Raw genomic sequence first — 21,541 nt, 5'->3', positions numbered from 1 at the left:
TTGCTATATCTCCATCTCAGAAGGAAACGAAGGGATAGACGTATGTAGGTACATTATATTAATGAGCAGGGACCTTCATATAGTGTTTTTAAGGGTATTTATGGCAAATAATTAAAAAAATTTCGGCTCGTCTGAAAGGCTCAGTATATTCCAATTTTTAAAACTTCTTCCGGACCCGCATCGGCTCCGTGTGAAAGGGGCCTTAGAATTCTTTTTGATAAATAAAATAAGAGTTCAAATTTCACTCACAGATGGTGCTATAGAATGAAAAACTCAACATCTATATACATAAAATTGATTTTCTGTGTGGGTCTGTATGTTCTGTATAGGTAATTTAAAAATCTGTAATTTCATACCAATCTTTGCCAAATTTTGCATGTATTACAAATAGGCCCTAACTTAAACGATAGGCTACTTTAAAAGTTCGTCAGAATTGAGCAAATGCTCTATGACGTCAAAAAACTGGCTAGCAACAGTGACTTTTGGACTGCTTATTTTGGTTAACTTGGTTCCCAAAAAATGATTTATCACTTTTTTAATACTCTCAGTGTAGGAAGTAAACCCGGGCATGCTAGGTATTACTGCTGGTTTGATATCGAATGTCTAAAGTTGAAGAAAATTTTGATTTGCATTTAAAACCAAATGTCATGAGAATTTTTTTATTATTACGATTTGCCAGGGATGTCTGGTAAGGCAAACAATGAGGACCCCCCCCCCCCTCCCCCATGATGAACATTGCCACTACGGAGAGGTTTGGTTCCAAGGTTGACATGTATGGTTATATCTACCAACATTGGCGTACGCAAAGGGGAACCCCCCTTTGAGCCAAGATTATAGTGCTATTTCGTAGGAAAAACGTAACCCCCCCCCCCTAGAAGGGGAAAAAAATCTGAACCCCACCCCCTCCTCGAGAAAGTTCTGCGTACACCTATGTCTACCAAGATAGTCATTGAGACTAATGTTTTATCATACACACACATTAACCCTTTGAGTGGTATAGCGTAAATTACCAAACCCCCCTTCAAAATGCCGCATATTTTTTAATGAAGTGGGCTATCTTCTGATTTTCAGCAGGTGCAAACTAAATGGTATAGTGTGTATGGGTAGGTGTTCCACTGAGAAATAAACTTTACAAAATATCTGAGCGTGTCAATGCTGAATGAAATAAGAGGCTTTTAAGAAGGCGAGGGATCTTGCCAATGGCGTTTAAATAGTTTAAAAGAATCAAATATTAAAACTTGTGACAAAATATCAAGCAATAAGTTGCTATAATATGTCATGCAAAATAAATATACGGAGCTAAAAAAATACAAATTTTCGAGCCCTGTATATCTAATAATTTTCGACGCTATACAAACTTCAGTCATTATTCTATATAAACTCAGCGGTGGTGCTCGATTTTCTCTTGTGGTATTATTTAATTTTTGGCACACGAATCGATGAGGTAGTCCGGTTTTTAAGTCTAGAGGGTTTTCTTTTTTTGTTTCAGTGTTAAAATGTTGCAGTAAGCAAAAACACCATTCATCATTATGCGAGCGAAAAGGGTCTGCACCTAAGTACGTTGCCGGTAATTAATTATAGAATTATACTAAGTAGACAGTGAACGGTGCAAGGGAAAAAAAGTCAACGTTGGGTCGCCGTCAGTGAAGGAAACCCTCGTTCAAGTCTAGACGTTTCTTGCCTCTCTTTTCTACATTCTATTATTTTGTTTTATTTATCTATTTTCAATTTGTTGCTGTTGAAACATTGTGCGTCTGCCAATTGTATTATGTGAGTGTGGTTTCTTCCGCGACGTGTGGGGGAAAAAAGGAATAGTTAATTAGGGAGATGAACTCCTAGCCCCTTTACCCGTTCCTCAAGGTCGTTGTGCTTTTTTTTTTTTGCGATTGCGAACAAATATTTGCCTGCCAAATAATTTATTCTTCGTTTCTAAATCAAACGGTTTTTCAACTAAAATTTTATTTATTTATTTTTGTACCATATTATTTCAACTTCTCAAAAAATAGAAGAAAAATATTCAAATATTTCAAATTTTCGATGACTAAAAGTTTATCTACAACTCAATCCGTCAGAAATGAAATAAAAAAAATTGTGTTTTTATGTGAACTTACGAGGATGTGCTGTATTATTTATACGTCTCCGGCTCGATTGATCTTGGTTATAACAGAGTAAAACCTCGGAACAATGATACTCGATATAACTCGATACTCTATAACGCTTTTTTTTCAAATCTTGTTTGGAATCGCCTATAGTCTACTGTTAAACTTCTCTCGATACAAAGATATCTTTTAAAGTGTATAATTCTTCTATAACGATATTTTTGTTATACCTTGGGTTTTATTGAATTCGAAAAACCACGAACAGTTCAAGCTATTTTACGAATTTCTAATAAATTATATTAATGTTTCTCATTTCTTTTATATCTCTGTGACTTGTAGATCGATGTTCATCAACAGAGGCATGGAGTCAGAGCTGGTTTAGGCACCGTTCATAATTTATCGCATCTCTCTGTTCCCGAGAATCCAAAGACAAAAAAGTGGCGTAAGGCGCAAAAGCGATATCTCGAATCTTCGAGCCACATGCAGAATAATCCAACGAAGTATGTGCCAAAACGAGTGTTTTTATTATTATAGACCTCCGAAACAGAAACTTAAATTCTGTTTCGGTCTTTTCTAATATATCGGCCATTTTATTTGCGATCACTGCGATTTTCTGGCTTCTGGAAAACAATGATAGCACCCGTCTCAAGAAATGTGATTAGTGATTAGCGTCTCAATAAATGTGAAAGTCACCCTTTAATCAAAAGAACTTTTCATTCATTCACTTCTCCGCGCTGTGCAATGAAGCTTAGTGTTTTAGAACTTGTCCAGCGCTTTATTTCTCTTCTGTGACTTTAATAGTGATAGTGAATTTTAAGTGAAGAGAGTGTGTGTGAAAATTGATCTTTTCAAAAGCTAGAACGCAGAACACCAGTACGAATATTGTATGAAGAATATGGAATCGAAAAATCTACCATTTATATGATCTTTTATGAAACAAAAAAAAAAATATATTTTTCGGAGTTTTTTTTTTTTGGATCCGAGCAATGAGAGAGAAAGAAACTGCAAATTTAAAAGAGTTAAAAATAAGGTTTTTTTTCAGTGTTATCAAATCATTGTCAAATTATTGTTTTAATTAAGATTATCTGTTACCATATGCATATTTATTGCTTATTAATTTTTTGAAATAAAATATGAATCAAAGTGCTCAATTACTACTTTAAATATGAAAAATTGTGAAATAAAAGTGGATCCATAATCCGGAATCACCTACGTCCCGAGGAGTCTGGATTTGGGAGGTCCTACTTTGTATGTTATGACTCATGTCGAAAGTCTGGTAATGTTGGTCCACTTCGCGAACTAGCCAGACAGTAGCTAAGACATGTACGTTTTCGCATGTTGCTCGTACGATTGTTTTCTGTTTTCACAGTATGTGCTTTAACACACGATGATTGACCGAGTTATTAAGAAATTATCAAATGTTATGGATTTCAGAAACAAACGCACCCCGTATAACTGCTTATACTTGACCATATATATGCCGTAATCGTAGCCTAGGTTACCCAATATATTCTGATTTATGGATACGTAAATTTCGTATTTACGAAATAACCGCGATGAATGCGAAATTCACGAAATAAATGAAATAAATGCGAAATTTGCCAATTTTAACGAATAAATGAAAAAATTTAAATTTTTACTACTTTTTTGTGAAATCTCGATAATTTAAATTTTATCATTAATTCTTCCGAGTGTTTCCAAGCTATAATTGACACCTTAAAAGAATACGAAACTAAATACGAAAATAAAGAATCTAGTATCAGACTCCGCGCGTTACATGACTGCGTGCTTCAAATTCTTAAAAACACTTCTTGATGACAACATTTTGCACTACCAATGCTGGGCGCATAAAGTGACTCTTGTGGGTGGCGCATTCATTAAAAGAATTCAAAGACAATTAACTGTTGTGGCCAAGACGAAGATAACTTTTTTGCACTCAAGAAAAATGAGCAGTGCGTATTTAAGCTACTGAAAAAAAAAAGTATCACAGTATAAGTCGTGGTTCAAAGATGTCATTCATCTGAGCGAATATCATATTGGTGATTTTCTCAATAAATATGACGATTACTTCGTAAGTTTCTTAAAAATAAGTCTTGACAATGAAATACTAGCTCCTAAAATACGGGTTCAGTTGACTTTTGTTTCCGAGTTCTGTAGGAAAATCATGCTAATCGACAATTTGAAAGGATCAAACTTTCCATTCGCCCATGTTTTATGGAGTAAGTTAGTAGATTTGGAATCTTTTGGGCTCAAATTTCAAGGGCATTTTTACTAAAAAAAATCAACAAATGAGTACAGTAGACTGAGGCCCCTTTCACACGGAGCGGATGCGGAAGCGGGTCCGCATACCCTTTCACACGAGCACTGAAGATGCGGGTGTTTCGCCCGCATCTTTAGGTTGAAATTCGTGCATAAAAACTATTTTTTCGCAATTTTTGTAACTGTTTTTCTCCTTCACCCCTGATTCAGTGCCCATATGCAGCCTAGAGGTATTCTTTGGTGGTTTAGTCTAGAGCCACATAGAATATGGGAATAAAGATATCTTCATTCCGATCCTCACAAGTAGTCGATGGGAGAAAATGTCTTAAAATATTTTCAAAAGATTTTGAAAACAAATCTGTCTTTCCGGAAAAATATGAAAGAAAAATTCCAAAAACACATCCAATGTTCGAAAAATCAAATCCAAAAACATCCAAAACTAATATGTTCCTAAAAAAAAAAATTCAGGAGATATCAAAGAATTTGCAAGTAGAAAAAAAGGGGGAGGGGTGGGAACGTTCAAAATGTCTGTGCTTAGCAATATTCACATCACAATTCTGTCTTAGGCCGGGATTACAGTATAAAAGTTAGTTTATAAAACTTGAAAAATGCAACCGATAGGCCGATCAGTTAAGTTCGCTCGAATGTAACAGATTACATTTTTCAAGTTTTATAGTGTAATACCAGCCTTAGGCCGGGATTACACTATAAAAGTTTTGTAAAAGCTCTTTGATAAAACGTGAAAAATTCAACCAATGTTATCTTATTGGTTGAATTTTTTGAATGCAAAGTGTGTGTGTGTGCACCGGTTGCATTTTCTTGAATGCAACCGATGCGCCTATTGGTTGAATTTTTCAACTTTCATAAAAGTTCTTTTATAAAACTTTATAGTATACTCCCGGCCGGATTACACTATAAAAATTTTATAACAATTATTTAAAAAAAAGCAACTAATAAATTTATCGGTTGCATTTGCTCTAATGCAACCGATAAATTTATTAGTTGCTTTTTTCAAGTTTTATAAAATAACTTTCATAAACCTTTTATAGTGAAATCCCATCCTTAGATTAGTCATTTCTGAAATATAAAATTTCATTTTTTAAGTTTATAGACTGAATATTGAGTAAAATATACTTGTAGGTATCGGGGAACCACCAAAAATATTCAAGTGCTAGGGTCTTCAAACGTCTTAATCCGGCCCTGAGTGAACACCGTACGTGGATAACACTGTTTAATAAAATAATTTTTTTTTGAAAAAATTAAAAGATTAAAAATTTAAAAAAATAATAAATATTTAAAATAATATTTCAAATATTTATAATTTTTTAAATAATTTTAAAAATTTAAAAAGAAAAAAATTAAAATTTTTAAATTAAATTTAAAAGTTATTAAAGTATGTAGTCAATTAAATATTCGTAATGAACAGAACGGCTTATACTTTTGGTCCCGTCAGTGGCCGTTGTTGGCAGGTTTTATTATATAAAATTGTGAAATATGGACAAAAGGCAGTTAAAGTTGCTATATCTCAATCTCAGAAGAAAACAAAGGGATAGACGTATGTGGGTACATCGTATTTGATGAACAGGGACCCTCATATGGTGTTTTTAAGGGTATTTATGGCAAATAATTAAAAAAATTCCGTGAAAAATCACCTTCAAAAAGTAGCCAAAGATGCGGACGAATTCGCTCCGCATCCGCATCGTGTGAATAGCTCCGAATAAACCTATTGTCAAAACTTCTATGTGCGGATGCGGAGCCCGCACTTGGGTTTTGACACATGCGGACGACGTCCAGACTCGCATGAACATTTCCTAGGTGCGGAGATTTTTCGGCTCGTCTGAAAGGCTCAGTATATTCCAATTGTTAAAACTTCTTTCGGGCCCACGTCCGCATCCGATCCGTGTGAAAGGGCCCTGACTTATCCGACATAAACGGGCCAGCCAAACGTCGGATAATATGGAGGTGTTAAGGAAAAGTCTATGTCAAACTGTTATAATTTTGTACATTGCGAATCTAATAATCATGTTTACAGCAAAACAACAGAAAAAATTAAGTGAGAAAATGAACTTAGTTACAGAATATTTTGTTAAATACAGTACTTAAAAAAGTTCAGTCCTGTGATGATTAAAAAAAAATTTTTGGTCGTAGTCTGCTTTCCTAACGAGTGACGTTTCTTCGCTGCCAAATCTCGCCATCTTTGCAGCATCATTATTTCGATTCCTGTAGCTTCTTGTTGCTCAAGGTATTTAATTGCAGTTTCTAGAGCCTTAGGCCCAGATCCCACTGCGACGCGGCAGCACTAGAGGGGGAATCGAAAAGATATACAACCTCTGAAAATAAAATTCGGTGAATGAAGTCAGAAAGGTCGATCTGGCAACACTGGCGAAGCAAAACGCTGCACATGCGTAGCGGCAGGTGTTGACCATCTGCCGCCACCGTTGTTCAGTTGAGCGTCGTTTGTGTTCCGTGAAAGACTTGTTTTACAAAGTGCTTGTTTAGTGCATTGGTTCTTAACTGAGAACAAGAAAATGAACGAACAAAATCACTGAGGATGAGTCCTGGTGTCTCAGGTACGACCCTGAAACGAAACGGCAAAGCATGGAATGGCGTTCTCCTGCATCACCTCGTCGGAAAAAGGTCAGAGCAGAAAAATCACGCATCAAAACGATGCTAATCACCTTTTTCGATAGTCAAAGCATTATCCACAAGGAGTTTCTGCCTGAGGGAACGACGATGACTGCTGCAAAATACATTGAAATTTTGACCCATTTCATGAAACGTCTAAACAAGGTAGGACCTCAGTACGCACACCAAGGTTCATGGTTTCTTGTTCACGACAATGCTCGCCCTCACACAACCAATATCGTCAAACAGTTCCTGGCAAAAAAGGGGGTGGTGCAAATTGAACATCCACCATACTCGCCAGATCTCAATCCTGCAGGCTTCTTCCTATTCCCACGACTCAAACTCGCTTTGAAAGGAAAGAGATTTGACGATATTCCTGACATCCAACGAAACGTGACGAGGCTTTTGAACTCCATCCCAAAAGAAGACTTCTTGCAAAGTTTCCAGGACATGTATAGGAGATCTCAGCGGTGCATAGTAATGGGAGGTGACTATTTCGAAGGACAGAAGGTAACTTTCGTTAACATTTCATCTACGTTAATGTTACAGGACTATTCACCGAACTTTATTGTCAGAGGTTGTAGATTTATACTATACGCGCACCAATACGCTGAAAAACCTTGGTGGGATCTCGCCGCTCGTCGATTTGCCGCGAGATAAGGAATTTCGTGGGGAACACCCATCGCTTTTTCTTGCCGCCTTTTTTTTCCCCCTCAAAACATTGATATCTGTACATGATCCCCCTCCCTTCTCGCCGTCTTCCATACGTCAAAATGTAAATTTTCGCGGCAGAAAACTCGTCGCTTTCGCCGCCAGCGGCGGAGGCGGCGTATCGGTGCGCGTATAGTATAAATCTATATCTTTTCGATTCCTCCTCTAGTGCTGCCGCGACGCAGTGGGATCTGGGCCTGACTCCGTCGTTATGTGAAATTCTGAAAGATCAACAGTTGGCGTTTGATCTTTTCTCTTTTTTTTTTTTTTTTTGGCGGTGGGGACGTCGGAACGGAAGGTCGGATAAACGAGACTCTACTTACTTTATGTTGGAATTGATGAACAGCACTGTATTCTTCTGAAGACACAGTAGCAGAAAAAATTTAAAATAAATTGACTTTACACATGACATCCAATCAGTGCCGTCTTAATGCATGGGTCCGACCGGGCACGACAAGCGCAGAGGGGCCTCATAAAAATCAGATCTGGTTCAAATTATCGAGAGTAAGCATTTCTAGCAAGGTAGGGGGAAGAGAGCCTCAGAAAAATCATCTTAGCCGAGAGCTTATGATATGATCCTTTTTTAGAATATATATATATATATATATATTTTTTTTTTGAGAATAAATGCGAAATTTATGATTTTAAAATTCTTTTTTTGCGAAATCTACGTATCCCTATTCTGATTTTCTCAGCACAGTGGTTACAAACTTTGCTGTGTGATCGTTTATTTACCTGCGCTGCGGGTATAACCACCGAGTAACCATACATCATCTTCGGCTCGACGCCCTTTACAAAGTTTGGCGACGCCCTTGTAACCGCGAAACGCACTTTGAGAACTTTTGAGTTAGTTCTTAAATCAAAGGTCTCGAGCTAAAGTTAGAAGCATAGTATGTGTTGTAGCCGTACTCTCAAAAGCATTTTCGGTGTCAATTTATACTGCCCTTTTTTTTTTAACGGATGAAAAAAGTAGCGCCGCGAATTGTCTCCGCCTAATTTTTTTTTGCAGCTTCAAATTATAAGGGCCTCCTCCCCCTATTTTTCAGATCTGTAACTAGTATTTGCGTGCAAAGAAACAAACAAAAAAAAAAAAATTTTTTTTTTTTCATCCTTTCAGCTTATGACCCCGAGCCTGCCATTCAGATGAACTAATGTGAATCAGATCCAGGCGGAATCGGATCCTGATGGTTCTCTCCATTCTCGTACGATTTCGCTACACTACTATTATTTTTGTGTTTGTAGCATTAAATTTATAGCATTAAAACTATATAAGTAATTTTGAGTTTTTTTTAATTCTCACGAAACCTGAAAGGTGGTTGATATGATATTTTTTTGTCGAATTTGGGATGAAAAATTAATTGGTATTTCAGAACATGAAAAATTTGGCATTGATCGTAATTTGTAATCGAAATACTCGTTTATGGTTGAATGTTTCTCGGATGAGTGTTTTCGGAAGTTCACTGAAACGCGTGGCATCTCGTGATCTATCACCGAAATAGCATGTGGACTCCGAAGTTTCCTATCTCTGTTCGAAGGCATCATAGGGAGGGAAATATAGAGTTCATTCCTCTGATATATTTTGTCTGTCTGGCACCTTTTCCCCGTCCCCATTCTTTGTCAGTATTTTTGTAACTTGTATGCCATGGATGCTGTTCAGACTAGTTAGCATGACCTGTTGCTATATGTAGGAACAACATGGATACTAATTTTCTATTATTATTATTATTGTTTTAGTTTTTTTTTTTATCTTCAGAAGGGTGGTTAGCGTTTCATTTTTGATCTCCCCTATAACCATTAAGCGTTTCCCGCTCCTCAATTCTGTCAGCTGCAAATATCGAGGAGAACGGGTAATTCCGGGTCTTCTTATAGGGTTTTCCATGAATATTACGTGTAATATGAAGGGGGAGGAGGGAAAAGACCGCCCGTCCCACGAACTTAGCTCAGTTGTTGCTGTGGACCCATCATCACACAGTCGCTACCAGACGAAGCGACTTTTCCCCAGCCTGCCAGTTGAGTAAGCACTAGGACCTTGGCTAGCTTCGTGTTCCCGAGTAATAGTCGGTTTTTTCCCACAGTGAAAGGCTGCTTCATAATCGTTATGTCAATGGGAGGTGTCTAAGAAAAATTAACAAATTCTTCGTCAGGTCGCCGCATCAAGTTATTCTTTTTTTTGTCTGCACCGCTAAGGAAATGAGAGTCATTTACACATAATGATGGAAGTTTCATTGCCTGTGGCTACGATAGCGAAATGTAATTTGTGATAATGTGCACTGTGTGCGAGATCAGCTAGTGAATCTTGTCAGCTCGAACCAACCAGCGATAGGATTCGGTTTCTTTCTTTAAAGCTTCAAAACAACCTGTTTCTCAGGCCGGGATTACATTATACAATTTTGACAAAAGATCTTGTACGAAACGGGGAAAAAAAAACACCAATAAGTCTATTGGTTATATTTGCTCGAATGTAACCGATGCGCTTACTAGTTGCATTTTGAGTTTTATAAAAGAACTGTAAAATGTTCATAAGGTAATCCCGGCCATAGTCCATGTCTTTTATTCGAAAAGGAATTACTTTATGTGAATTTTTCCTGACCACAATAAACCACAAATGTATGAAATGAAGAAAATATTAATTTCCCCATTATTTTCCGCCTTGTGCCGCAGACATCGTGAAATAAATGGTCGAACTACAAATCTATTGAATAAATTTTTGCTCCAGACGAAAAATATTTACTACTCACTTTATCATATGCTCACCGAAATTTATTTTCTTTTTATGTCCCTCTTCTAAATAATATTATAAAAGTGCAAAACTGGGTTTAAGATATACCTATCTGTGCAAAACTTGTTAACTCGTTCGCATCAATTGACGAGCTAAGCTCGTGCAAGTTTTTTTAGAGTATAAATCAAATGAAGAGCTCAGCCAACACCAACTATAAATAAAATTATTCAAATCGAAAGGTGGTAATGGCTCAATCCATTTGCATTTTTGCCCCATAGATCTGAATCTGTTAATCACTTCAAACTGTTCACCACCTGTCAATAACGAAACTGGTTTTCTCGTGCCAATACCATACCGAATTAGAGCGAGTAAACAGGCGAAGTCACATATGTCAACTTATTTGAATCAGTTGAACCCAGTGAGATCATGTATAATCTTCAAGTATTTTTTCTTTGCTTTCAGAAACAATAATGTTTCACGTTATGATTTAGAACAGGTGATTAACCACTTCACGTACAAGGTTTTGGCAAGAAATTCTGATTATCTGTATTTTACGAATCGGCGATAAGTATGGTAACTGTGTCCTAACCTGATCGCACGTTGGAAAAGGAAAGGGGGGGGGGAGCGAAAGAAAAAAATATAAAAGGGAAAAATATAGTAGATAATATAGATAAGAAAGTTTTAGAGATTAGAGTTCAAGAGATTTTCTTTAGAGTCCTCTTTTCACCCTCACCCTACATGTTCTCTTTCGCTCTTATATGTATATAGTAAAAATATACTTTTACTTTATAAAGAAAGTAGGAAAATAAAAAACCACTTCCGTAGATAATAAACAATCGTGATAATAAGGTTGCTATAAAACTTCACGATCGTGAAGAAAGGAAAGAAAACACAGAGAACTTGTTTGAATTTATTTCATTGGTGTTTGGACACCCCATGATCGTAAAGAAGTTAAATGTTTATGTACACGAAATAGAATCATATAAAATACATTATTGATTTATATGCGCTGATTTATATGCAGAAACTTTGATAGCAACAACTGAACATGTTCGAATTAATTTTTTCGGTATTTTTCATTAATATCCGGCCAGCGAAGTAATTTAGCTCTTATACGGCCTGCAAATGTAATACTAGGTGAAATGTGGTCCGTAAGTCGAAAAGTTGATATGCTCTATATCAGTGGTTCTTAATCGGGGCTGTGCGCATCCCCTCGGGATAGAGAGAGATCATTTTTGGGGGTACACTGATGATTCAGCAAAGTTGAATCATAAAAAAAAAAAAAAAAAAATTATATTCTTAAAAAAAAAAATGAGCCATACCAATATTTTGACACCTCATCTTCTGACATCTGTTGGCAAAAATGTGTCTCACTCAAATTTTGCATTGTAAAAGTTTCTTTTTCGATTAGCGATCGTATTTTCCATTTTGGTTGAGAAAAAATACTATTATTTATCTATTTCGTGGTTTGTTTACATTTGTACTTTTCTCGTGACTCAGAAAAAACGTCAAAAAAATTTAGGCAAGTGTCAAATAAACATTATTTATCGTTGTTGCGGCTGGAATCAATAAGTAAACTATTCAATAAATCTATTTTTTCCCCTAATCTCAAAAAATTATAAAAATAATTTTTTTTTTCAAGTTTAGTTTTTCAGTTAATTTTCAACACAAAAAATCGTCAAAATTAACTATTATCTGTGGCCGAAAATGTTATTAACTAATAAGTAAAAGTATTCGTATAAAGTAATTAATGGACAATTAATGTAATTAATTACAGAAAAAACAATTTCTAACGGATAAGAAACGCATCATCGGGGGGGGGGCGGTGAGAAGGGGCGTTTACACGAGGGAAGTGCTTTAGTTAACTTAATTTTAACTTACCGATTCTTCTTGAAGCTGTCCACACGATAAGTGGTAAGTAGGCGCTCATTGGATAATTTTTACGGAGGTGAGCGCAGTTAGCGCATGCGCGCTTCAGTCTACTCAAATCCACGGAGACAGACAGACAGACGCAACGCGCGGGAGTATAATAGTAATAATTTTTTATTTATCTGGCATTCAGAGAGGTGCTTTTTTTAAAGCTCATAGCTTTCGTAACGATGGATGAAGATGATCAGGTAGAACTTACGAATACTGTGATCACAGCCACATTATATGATGTTTTTTTAAAGAATATAAATTTATTCAATAAAAAAGGAGAAACCTTTTTCTCACTTGCGCGAGAGCAACACACTGAGCAAGAAGTAGGTCACGCAAGGGAAAGTAGTCACGCAGTTCGCCTGTCCCCTTTTTTCGCCTTTGCCACCCACGCATCAGGAGGTGCACGTAAGGGGGGCGAGAGATGACGTCACAGGGGAAAAAATAATACACAACATATTATAAACTTATGTAAGTCATCGAGAAGAAATATAAGATTTCTCCTCCAAGTCCTAAATATCGATTATATGATATTTTAATCGAAGTTGAAGAGGAGATAAATTATGAATTATGAAAGCCGAAAATACGGGAGAAGATTCTTGGCATTCGTAGGTAATTCTAAGGGTTAAAAATTAAATAATAAAAATTCATTAAACAAAAATTATTTCCAAATTTTCGAAATCATTAATATTTTTTAATTTAATCTATAGAGATGACATCTTTATGTTAAATATTTGATCATGTATTTTTACAACAGATGGCAGCAAATTCGTTCTGGACGAGAGAAGTATTCGAAAGCCCCTCCTCCAGTTTTTAATATATAAATCCTCCACACCCGATATATATTTTTGAATCTTCAATTTTTTTCGACTCCTGACATCACGTCGACAGAATATTCCATAGCTTTTTCCAACATCGAATAATTTTTAGCTTGTTTGTTAAGGTAATTTTGATTTCAATAGTTCAACAAACATTCATGGTGAAGATATTTTTCAACAAACTTGAAGCTTGTATCCTCTGGCCACCTCACCATTCAATATTTCTGCGGAATTCTAGCGAAACTTCAGGAGACGACGGAGTATGAACAGGTTCACGCTTGAGATCAAAATAAACCCCTCCGTGAGAGAGCAAAAAGACCCCTCCAAGAGCGGCAGGTCACGCCCACTGGCGCATGAGCATACGTCTACTTAACCACTTCACCGGAAAAAATAGCACCGTTCTTATCTCACTTACCAACTAAATCACTTGTGCACTTGCCAACTAAAGCCGTGTAAACGGCCCTTATCGTCTGCATACATTGTATCGTACTTGGCAACTAAAAATTAAGTTACCAACTAAAGCACTTGCCTCGTGTAAACGGGCCTTAAGTCGCATTACACTAGAGGTGCGGGAAGGAAAAGAGGTGAAGAACCACTGTCCTATATCATGTATTTACGAAGAGCAATGAAAAGGTAATTACACTACTATTAAACTACACATGTACCTCGTCCATATTCCTCTGCGGAACTTCTAACGAATAGCGTTACACGTTGGAAGCTACGTTTGTTGTGCGTGTTGTGGTCCTAACGTGGTTCGTTTCTGTGTAATACTTGTTATAGTGCTGCCATCTATTTTCGAACTATGAGTGGAGTGTAATGATTGAAGATATGTAGCTTTGTATGTATGGTATGTGTGTTGAAGTATGTATCTTTGTTGTAGGCCTATTTCTGTGGCGAGACTTCTTAACGGGGAGATCGGCCCACATTCGAACCTCGAAGTTGGAAGGTTCTCGCACTGCCTAGTGTGGGAACTTCTTCATTGCCCCTCCCCTCACGGAAAATGGAGGACCTGTTTAAGAACGAAGGTCTGCTGCAAAAAGGAATCGACAAAATTTTTGTTCTCGCGTGTTTCTTATCTTTCTTGTCGCTGTCGAAATTAGAGCAGCTCGTTTGCCTTTCAAATTTTTACGTAAAACTAATTATGGTTGAAATGCTTAAAATGTTCAGAAAAGTTTAACCCTCAGAGCATAGTCGCAATATTCGTAAGTTTATGAATGACGTGTTCGTTTTGAACGCATCCTACATGGAGCTCACGGAAACTCTGGACTAGCTCATCCGCCATATTTGTTTCAAGTGTCAATAGCCACAGCCAATATGCCGTACCCTATGCCGTGTTTTTTTTTTAACGGTTAGACGTCGCTTTGAACAGAAAGCTGATTTTGCCACTGTATGATGGAGGGGCATGAGTCCACTAGGCATATTCCAGGCGCCTTAGTCCAACGGTATTTAGAAGGTAGCGAACGTTTTTCGGCGCTCTTCGAAGAGCACAACTCTTGAAAATAACGAGAAAATCGGAATGGTAGGTATAAATTTTGTATTGGTTTATATATAGGCAGGGCGTAGCTAGCCATTCCTGTGCCCTGTGGAAGAATTTGAATTTAGGCCTCTTCTGGGACCCCCTTCCAAGTGGACCCTGTGTGGGGCCGTAAAGAACTGCATGCGTAAACCAAGAAATTTCTACTTCGTACACTGTCCATAAAGTACAGCGATTTCTTCTCAAGAAAAGCAAACCGTTATCCATCCTTACTATTCATTTTTTTTGGTGGTTTTTTTCGACATTCATCTTAAAATGAAACGATAACTCAAAGGTCGTACATTTTGGACTTGTACTTTGGAGGAAAAACAAAACAGCACGAAGCACGCTGTCAAATGAAACCTCCAAAAGTCATTCAAATCAGTAGTAAAACTCTCGGATTGATGCATTCAGTCCTAAACAGACTACTTAAAAGGCGGTTTATAGCAATGAAGTGAACCACTCGGACAAAAGCATTTTAAAGTGGCATAAGCCCAAGAAACTACCTGATCCGTGCTTTGTAGTAGGAAAATCTAAGGAATTTTCTTACAAGATTTAAACATAAATGAACCGAAATCATGCGAAATAAAATCTCGCTAAAAAAAAAATAACTCAACCAGACACATCAATGCAAATTTCTCACGCAACACGATTTTTTCCTCTATTTTATTTATTATTTGATCACATTCATTATTCCACAGTTAACAGTAATTTATGCACGAAATGATTTGCTCGCTTTAACATTCAGTTTACTCACTAAAACGATTCGATGGACACACGATGACATTGTACATACTACAGCAAAGTTGATAAACAAACAAAATATTTACAATGGTTTTTTTTTCGACTTTCAAATGGCATCTATGGCAGCCGAGTCATACCGATGGTAAGTAGCAATCAAATAATACAGTACATAAAACGAGAATTGAGGCGATTTTCTTACTGTGTTATAGTAAGACCACCTCATTTAAACCGATCGCTTTAATTTTTGCGTTGACTGTCGTCAATCGTTTGTGCGCTTTATCAACGGAGGAACACAACCTTTATGCGTCGAGCTAACATGAATATCATCAGATGAAAAACTCCGACCGACTTCCAGTTCCACCAGAGCAAAAGAGAGCCGAGAGTGCAACAACCTTCGATTTGAATCCGGCATGAAATGTTAAATATATAATAGCTGATAGCCATTTTTGAATCGGCTATGAACTGCTGTTCCCGGTCGGATTAACTCTCGTGTATATAAAAACGACCGTATTGCGACAAAACGATCATAAGAGAACTTACGACCGTCAGCCGAACCTAGAATACCGTTGTCTTGCCTAAGATGGATTTTGGGCCAATCTCTAATTACTTTTCAAATTACATAATGCAAAGTGCGATGATAATCTAGATCATTTTGACGAGGTGGCCCGTATTAGTCATTATTACGATCATTAATACGGAGACGGAATCGAGATGATAAGTCTAGGTACTTGAAATAATAGAATAGTGGGCTCGTTCGTTTGGGGAAGAAAATGATGGACGAATGAGAAGGAAATGAGTTCGTTCTTGGCTCTTATATATTTCCGAAGACGAACTTGCCACCTAAAACTCGCTCATTCGAACGTTGCGACTTCGTGTCGAAATTTGAATGTAAATGTCTATGAGATTGTAATTTCTTCTTTGAGTATGTTTGAATCATTTACGTGGTCACGTCACAGGGGCCGTTCAAGTATTACGTAAGCAAAATTTTTAACCATTTTTGACCCCCTCCCCCTGTCAGCAAAATTTCGTCATCAGCTCTGCCCCTCTGAATCCTAACGCATATTGGTGGGATCAGAGATGTACGGGGGCATAGGAGGCTCGTGGCACCCCCCCCCCCGCGACGATAAAAAATTCGTTTTTTTAAATTGAAATTACGGAAGAAAATATCTTTATATGTGTTATTATAATCAATTTCTGTTAATTCCAATGTTATTTGAAGACTGAACTCAAAATTTATCTTTAATAAATTCATTGCGATCCACCCTCTAAGCCATATAATGATAAATCGCATAAAGGCCCTTGGCCCGCGGACCAAATATGACCCTGGGGTTATCTGATGCGGTCTGCCCTCCTCAAACTTAATTTTGTAAAAATGAACTAAGCGGCACATTTACAGGTCGCTTAAGTGTTCCGTGGTATAATTCCAGAGCATTTGAGCGGTCCGTGGCACATTTTCAGATCACTTAAATGCCCCGGGACACAGTTTCAGAACACTTAAACAATCCTTGACATATTTAGAGATCCTTGTGACATGTGACGTAGTTTTAGAGCACTTAAGTGGCCTCCAGTGCGGCTCTACATCACTCAAGTTACCCGCGGCACATTTTCAGATTATTTGAGTGATTCGCGACATATAATTACTGATCACTTGAGTGATGCGTGGCACAATTATACAGCACTTAAGCGGCTCAGACACATTTCCAGATCACTTGGATCCGCGAAGCATTTAGAGATCACTAAAGTGGCTCTGTGTAGGGCACTTATCAATAGGAAGGAATGTTAGTTCAAGTGCCCACAAACTATCGAAAGTTTTTCTTGTTTTTGGCGCACCGAGTAAGATGCAATTAAAAATATTTCATATTTTCATAAAGGGTGGTTGATTACGTAAGCATTATCCAAACCCCCCTCCTCCTTGTCAGCAGAAAAGTCAGCAAATCGGGAACCCCCCCCCCCCTCGATGCTGACGTAATACTTGAATGGCCCCATAGCAGAAACCATCATGATGAACCGAAGAACGAATACGATGCATTCATATTTCATCTCAACAGTGATGAAACTCTAGAGTAGAGACCCTACTAACATCTCTATATTGATTTCATGTACGTCGTCGCTACGAACTTCTTTGTTCATTTGAAATTCTTCATCGATTTCGGTATTCTTTAGATGATTTAGAATAGGCAAATCAAAATTTTTTAAATTCAGAAGAAGCGAATTGGAGTGGGGGAAGGCGCCCGATAAATCATCGATTAACTACCATAATTTCCGGTGTATAAGTAGCTCGAAAAGCCACTACCAAAAACAAAAAAAAAACTAAAGGATGCTTAGTCGTATGGCTTGCAAAAACAAAAAAGACCCTGACAGAAATGAACAATTTTATTAAAACGATGGGAATAACCGACCGAATAATATGAAAGGAAAAGGGGTTCTTTCCCATAAAATAAGGGGATTGTGGTCACCTCTCTACGTTTTTATAAGTCGCTCCTCCCCTCCATACACACAGCCCTGGATCCACTCCTGATGTGAATGGTGAAAATAATATTACAACTAATTTGCTGCCGGATGCCTCAAATTCGCCTCCAACCGTTTATTACCCGTTTCATATTGAGATGAATAAATCACGTACAACACGCAAAACATGCAATAGTAGAAGACAAAAGCGGACAGCCTATAGCACTATGTCAAATACCAATGATGAAACTACAGTGTTTCCCCGAAAATAAGGCCAAACAAAATAATAATAATAAGCCCTAGTTAAATTCGTTGGCCAGACAGACGCATTTTTTACGCTTATTGCTACACGGAAGTAATGCATTGAATTATAAAGTAATATTAATTAATATATGGATTTTATTATCGGGCTACTATTTGTTTATCATCCTCTCATTACCTGCCTTTTGTCTTTAAGCCGAAGGCAGTCACATATGTCACTAGTATGGTTGACATTTATACCTAAAATAAATTATTATAAATTTTTTTTAACAATTATTTGTAAATAATCAAATGGGTGCCTTTGAACGAGAGTGTTTTAAACCCCTCCAGAGTGAAGATTCTCGGCAGAATGACTGTCATTCGCCAGACTTTTGATGCTGTAGGCCTAATGGAGGCAAGGCTGTCTTAATGCATGGAAAGCCCCTAGGCACAACAATTGGGGGAGGGGGGGGCTCAAGTACATAGGAGGATCGTGATGGTGAGATTTTGTACTATAGTAAGCGTGTGAATTAGCTGGCAGACAGAACTTCGAGCCAGGTAAAAGCACTAGAACATGACTTCCTGATGTTGCTGTCGAGACGACCTTGATTTTCAGAGCATTTGAGAATGGAAATCAACGACTGCATGGAATGGAGAGAAATCAGAGTGGAAATTTATCAAATGCTGATTTTCCCTACAAATGAATGAACCCCCGAATAAATGCGGATTTTTGTTTTTATATTAAAAAAAATACATCAGATAATAAGTCCTAACGCATATTTTGGAGCAAAATTTATATAAGGCCGGGTCTTATTTTCGGGGAAACACGGTAAGTTCGTACATAAATATATTTTCTCCCCCCCTCCCCACCTTCCGTGTATAATAAGATCCATATAGGTTTCGATGCAGAATAAGTACTAACGATGCTTTTGATGATCCACTCATAAGTATCTTATTTTGGGTACGGCGTGCCTTCTCTAGTTTTAGAAGAAAGAATATGAATTTACGCTAGTCGTGTCCTTAGTTTGGAAAATTTGGCATTTCTAAGCTTGGTGATCAATTATTAAATGTTGTGGTTGCGTAACCTTTAGATCAGTCAGTGTAGACACACCGGTTCTCAACCTTTTCTGACTCGCGGAGCCCTTTTCAGTGTATAATTTCTATGGCAGAAATCTGTTTAACTCGAGGAGCCCTTTTTAGTATATTATTTATGTGGCTGTACCCTTTAGGCCTCTTTTTTGTTTATCAAATTTATTGATTTATTTTATTATTCTCGAGTGGCCGCGGAGCCCCTGGGAAGTACGCACGGAGCACTGGATCCTACTGCCTGTGGGGTAGAATTGAGTGACTAGGCTTGCAGATAACAATGTGCGTGAACTTCACGTAAACACGTACATCCACAAACGTACACAAGGATGCCAGTCTTTACGGTCTTTTTGCATACTCAAACACAGTGTAAGGAGCTCAAGTCGTATCTCGCAATTTTTTTTTAACCTACTATTTTCAACCCCTCAAATTTTTCACGCCCCGTGCACCTACACATGCCTGAATACGACATTGAAACATAAGTAACAAACACATACCAACCACATCAATGACTTTTTGAGTTAACGCACTACCAAAAACTACGGAGACTAACAGATGGCAACCTCAACACAAGCCTCTAAGACAAACAGAAAAATCCAATATGGTTTCACGAGAGAGGGAGACGTCACGAATGAATTTGTTGGCAGATTCAACTGGGGAGGGGGGGGGGTGCATTGGTGTATACATATATATACATACATATAAGTTCATTCATCATATGGCACTCACAAGTAATGCTCGACGGCACATAAACAGCTAATAAATGACACAATAATTTTCCCGCGTCTCACTGAATGTCTTCAAACAACAACACTCATTCCTAAAATATTTAACACTATACTCGGAATGTAACGTACTGACTGCTACAAGCACTAATTCGTGTAGCCATTTTCGTTTCTTCATTTTTAACAGAAACGAAAGATTGGAAGAAAAACCAGCTATTCATCCAATCAGAGGCCGTGTCTCTGGTGTTCTCCCGGACCACCTTCTTCCAAGCGCTGTAATTACAGCCTTCGCTCTAGAGTCGACCCTTCGCTTCTGGTACGTGCAACGGTATGATGTTCGTCTGATGAGCCGTCGATTCTGCAACAACAAAGCGGGAATATGATTTTATTGACATGTGCACACAGTTCATGTGATACATGTGTGTATAATATAATATAATGCATGCGCATAATAAAAATTACAACAGACATAAAAAAAAAGGGCAAAAATGCATAGATATGAGTGGCAACAGCGAACGGCGTCGGTTGTGTTTACTTGTCGCTCAGTAATTTTTCTTAATTTTTAGTAATTTTCAAGAAGTTTTGGTAGCAAATGTTTTATTGATATGTTCAAACAATTGTCGATGAATTTATGTAAGTATTTCAGCTCCTGTCGTCTGATCACATCGTTTAGTCATGCCGAAATGTGACACGTGCTCGAATTCAGTTGAGGTTTCTAATCCACTGAAATGCAGCGTGTGCCAATGGTTTCCATTTCACGTGTGGCGGTTTCGGCGGTAAGGCTATACGTAAATTTTCCCAGGATAAGCAGAGAAAGTGGACTAGTGACCAGCGTGTACGTCCTCTTCCAAGGATCCCTTTGCTGGAGGCAGTGATTCCACGAATATTTCGGATTTCTTGGAGAAGATTATGCAACAAAACACCGAGCTCAACGACTTCGCAACCAACAAGCTGGAAGAATTCAAACAAGTGGTGGGCTCAGTTGTTGATGGGCTGAGCTGTTCTAAGCTACAGAACAAAAATGAAGAATTGCAATCAAGAAATGAGGCTCTCGCAACCGAAAATATAGACATAAAGTCCGAAATGAGGGAACTGCAATATGACATTACGGAGTTGAAGCAATATTCAAGGCGTACTAACATGGAGATTACTAATGTCCCAGAATCAGAAAATGAGAATCTGTCCCTGATCTTATCTAAGATCTGAGATTTGGCTGAATGTGAAATGATCAACAGCATAGTGGTCGCCCACCGTGTGCCTAGTACGAATAAAGACAAACCTAAACCGATTATCGTTCTATTCTCGCCCAAGCTGGCGCGTTATCAGGTGTTAAAGAAACTGAAAGATAAAAAAGTAAGTGCATCACATACACACACAAATCAATACCCGATTCTCTGCTATATATCCTGGTATATTTAGTGAACATTTACGGGACCATAGAGGGTTGAAGACTCAAGTTGATGTATTTCAGATGCCGTTGAAATTTCTCTACTACAACTCCTGAGCTGAAGAAACTGTTCTTCCTTGTACGAAAAATCAAAGCTGAACATGACTATAATTTTGGTTGGGTACGTGACGGCAATTTTTTTTTATTTTGCGAAAGGATGAATCATCCAGTCTTACGAATAAACTCTGAA

The 21,541-nt window shown here is 37.6% G+C and overlaps 2 protein-coding genes across 4 annotated transcripts in view; one reads left to right on the top strand and one right to left on the bottom strand.

Moving 5' to 3' along the window:
- LOC149088374 (angiogenic factor with G patch and FHA domains 1) overlaps positions 1-8,970 on the top strand; it is a 62,036-nt gene extending 53,066 nt beyond the window's left edge. Inside the window, exons 12-13 of one of the 3 annotated variants that reach the window (XM_089247451.1) lie at positions 2,439-2,599; positions 8,812-8,970. In XM_089247451.1, coding sequence (XP_089103577.1) covers positions 2,439-2,599; positions 8,812-8,818 — 168 coding nt within the window. In that variant the 3' untranslated portion in view covers positions 8,819-8,970. Of the gene's footprint in view, positions 1-2,438; positions 3,249-8,811 lie in introns of those variants that run through there. The other 2 variants (XM_089247450.1, XM_089247452.1) reach the window with 2 other exon arrangements.
- A 6,349-nt stretch (positions 8,971-15,319) lies between these two features.
- LOC149088373 (follistatin-like) overlaps positions 15,320-21,541 on the bottom strand; it is a 113,300-nt gene continuing 107,078 nt past the window's right edge. Inside the window, exon 6 of the mRNA XM_089247449.1 lies at positions 15,320-20,262. Within this exon, the coding sequence (XP_089103575.1) occupies positions 20,198-20,262 (65 nt within the window). The 3' untranslated portion in view covers positions 15,320-20,197. The remainder of the gene's footprint in view (positions 20,263-21,541) is intronic.

The sequence above is a fragment of the Pholcus phalangioides genome, unplaced genomic scaffold, assembly GCF_987345545.1.
Source record: "Pholcus phalangioides strain wild (caught in Gottingen) unplaced genomic scaffold, Ppha-v1.0 ptg000003l_1, whole genome shotgun sequence".
NCBI classification, from domain to species: domain Eukaryota; kingdom Metazoa; phylum Arthropoda; class Arachnida; order Araneae; family Pholcidae; genus Pholcus; species Pholcus phalangioides.
Note: the sequence above shows the minus strand (reverse complement) of the source record. Positions and strands in the feature narration are given on the sequence as shown.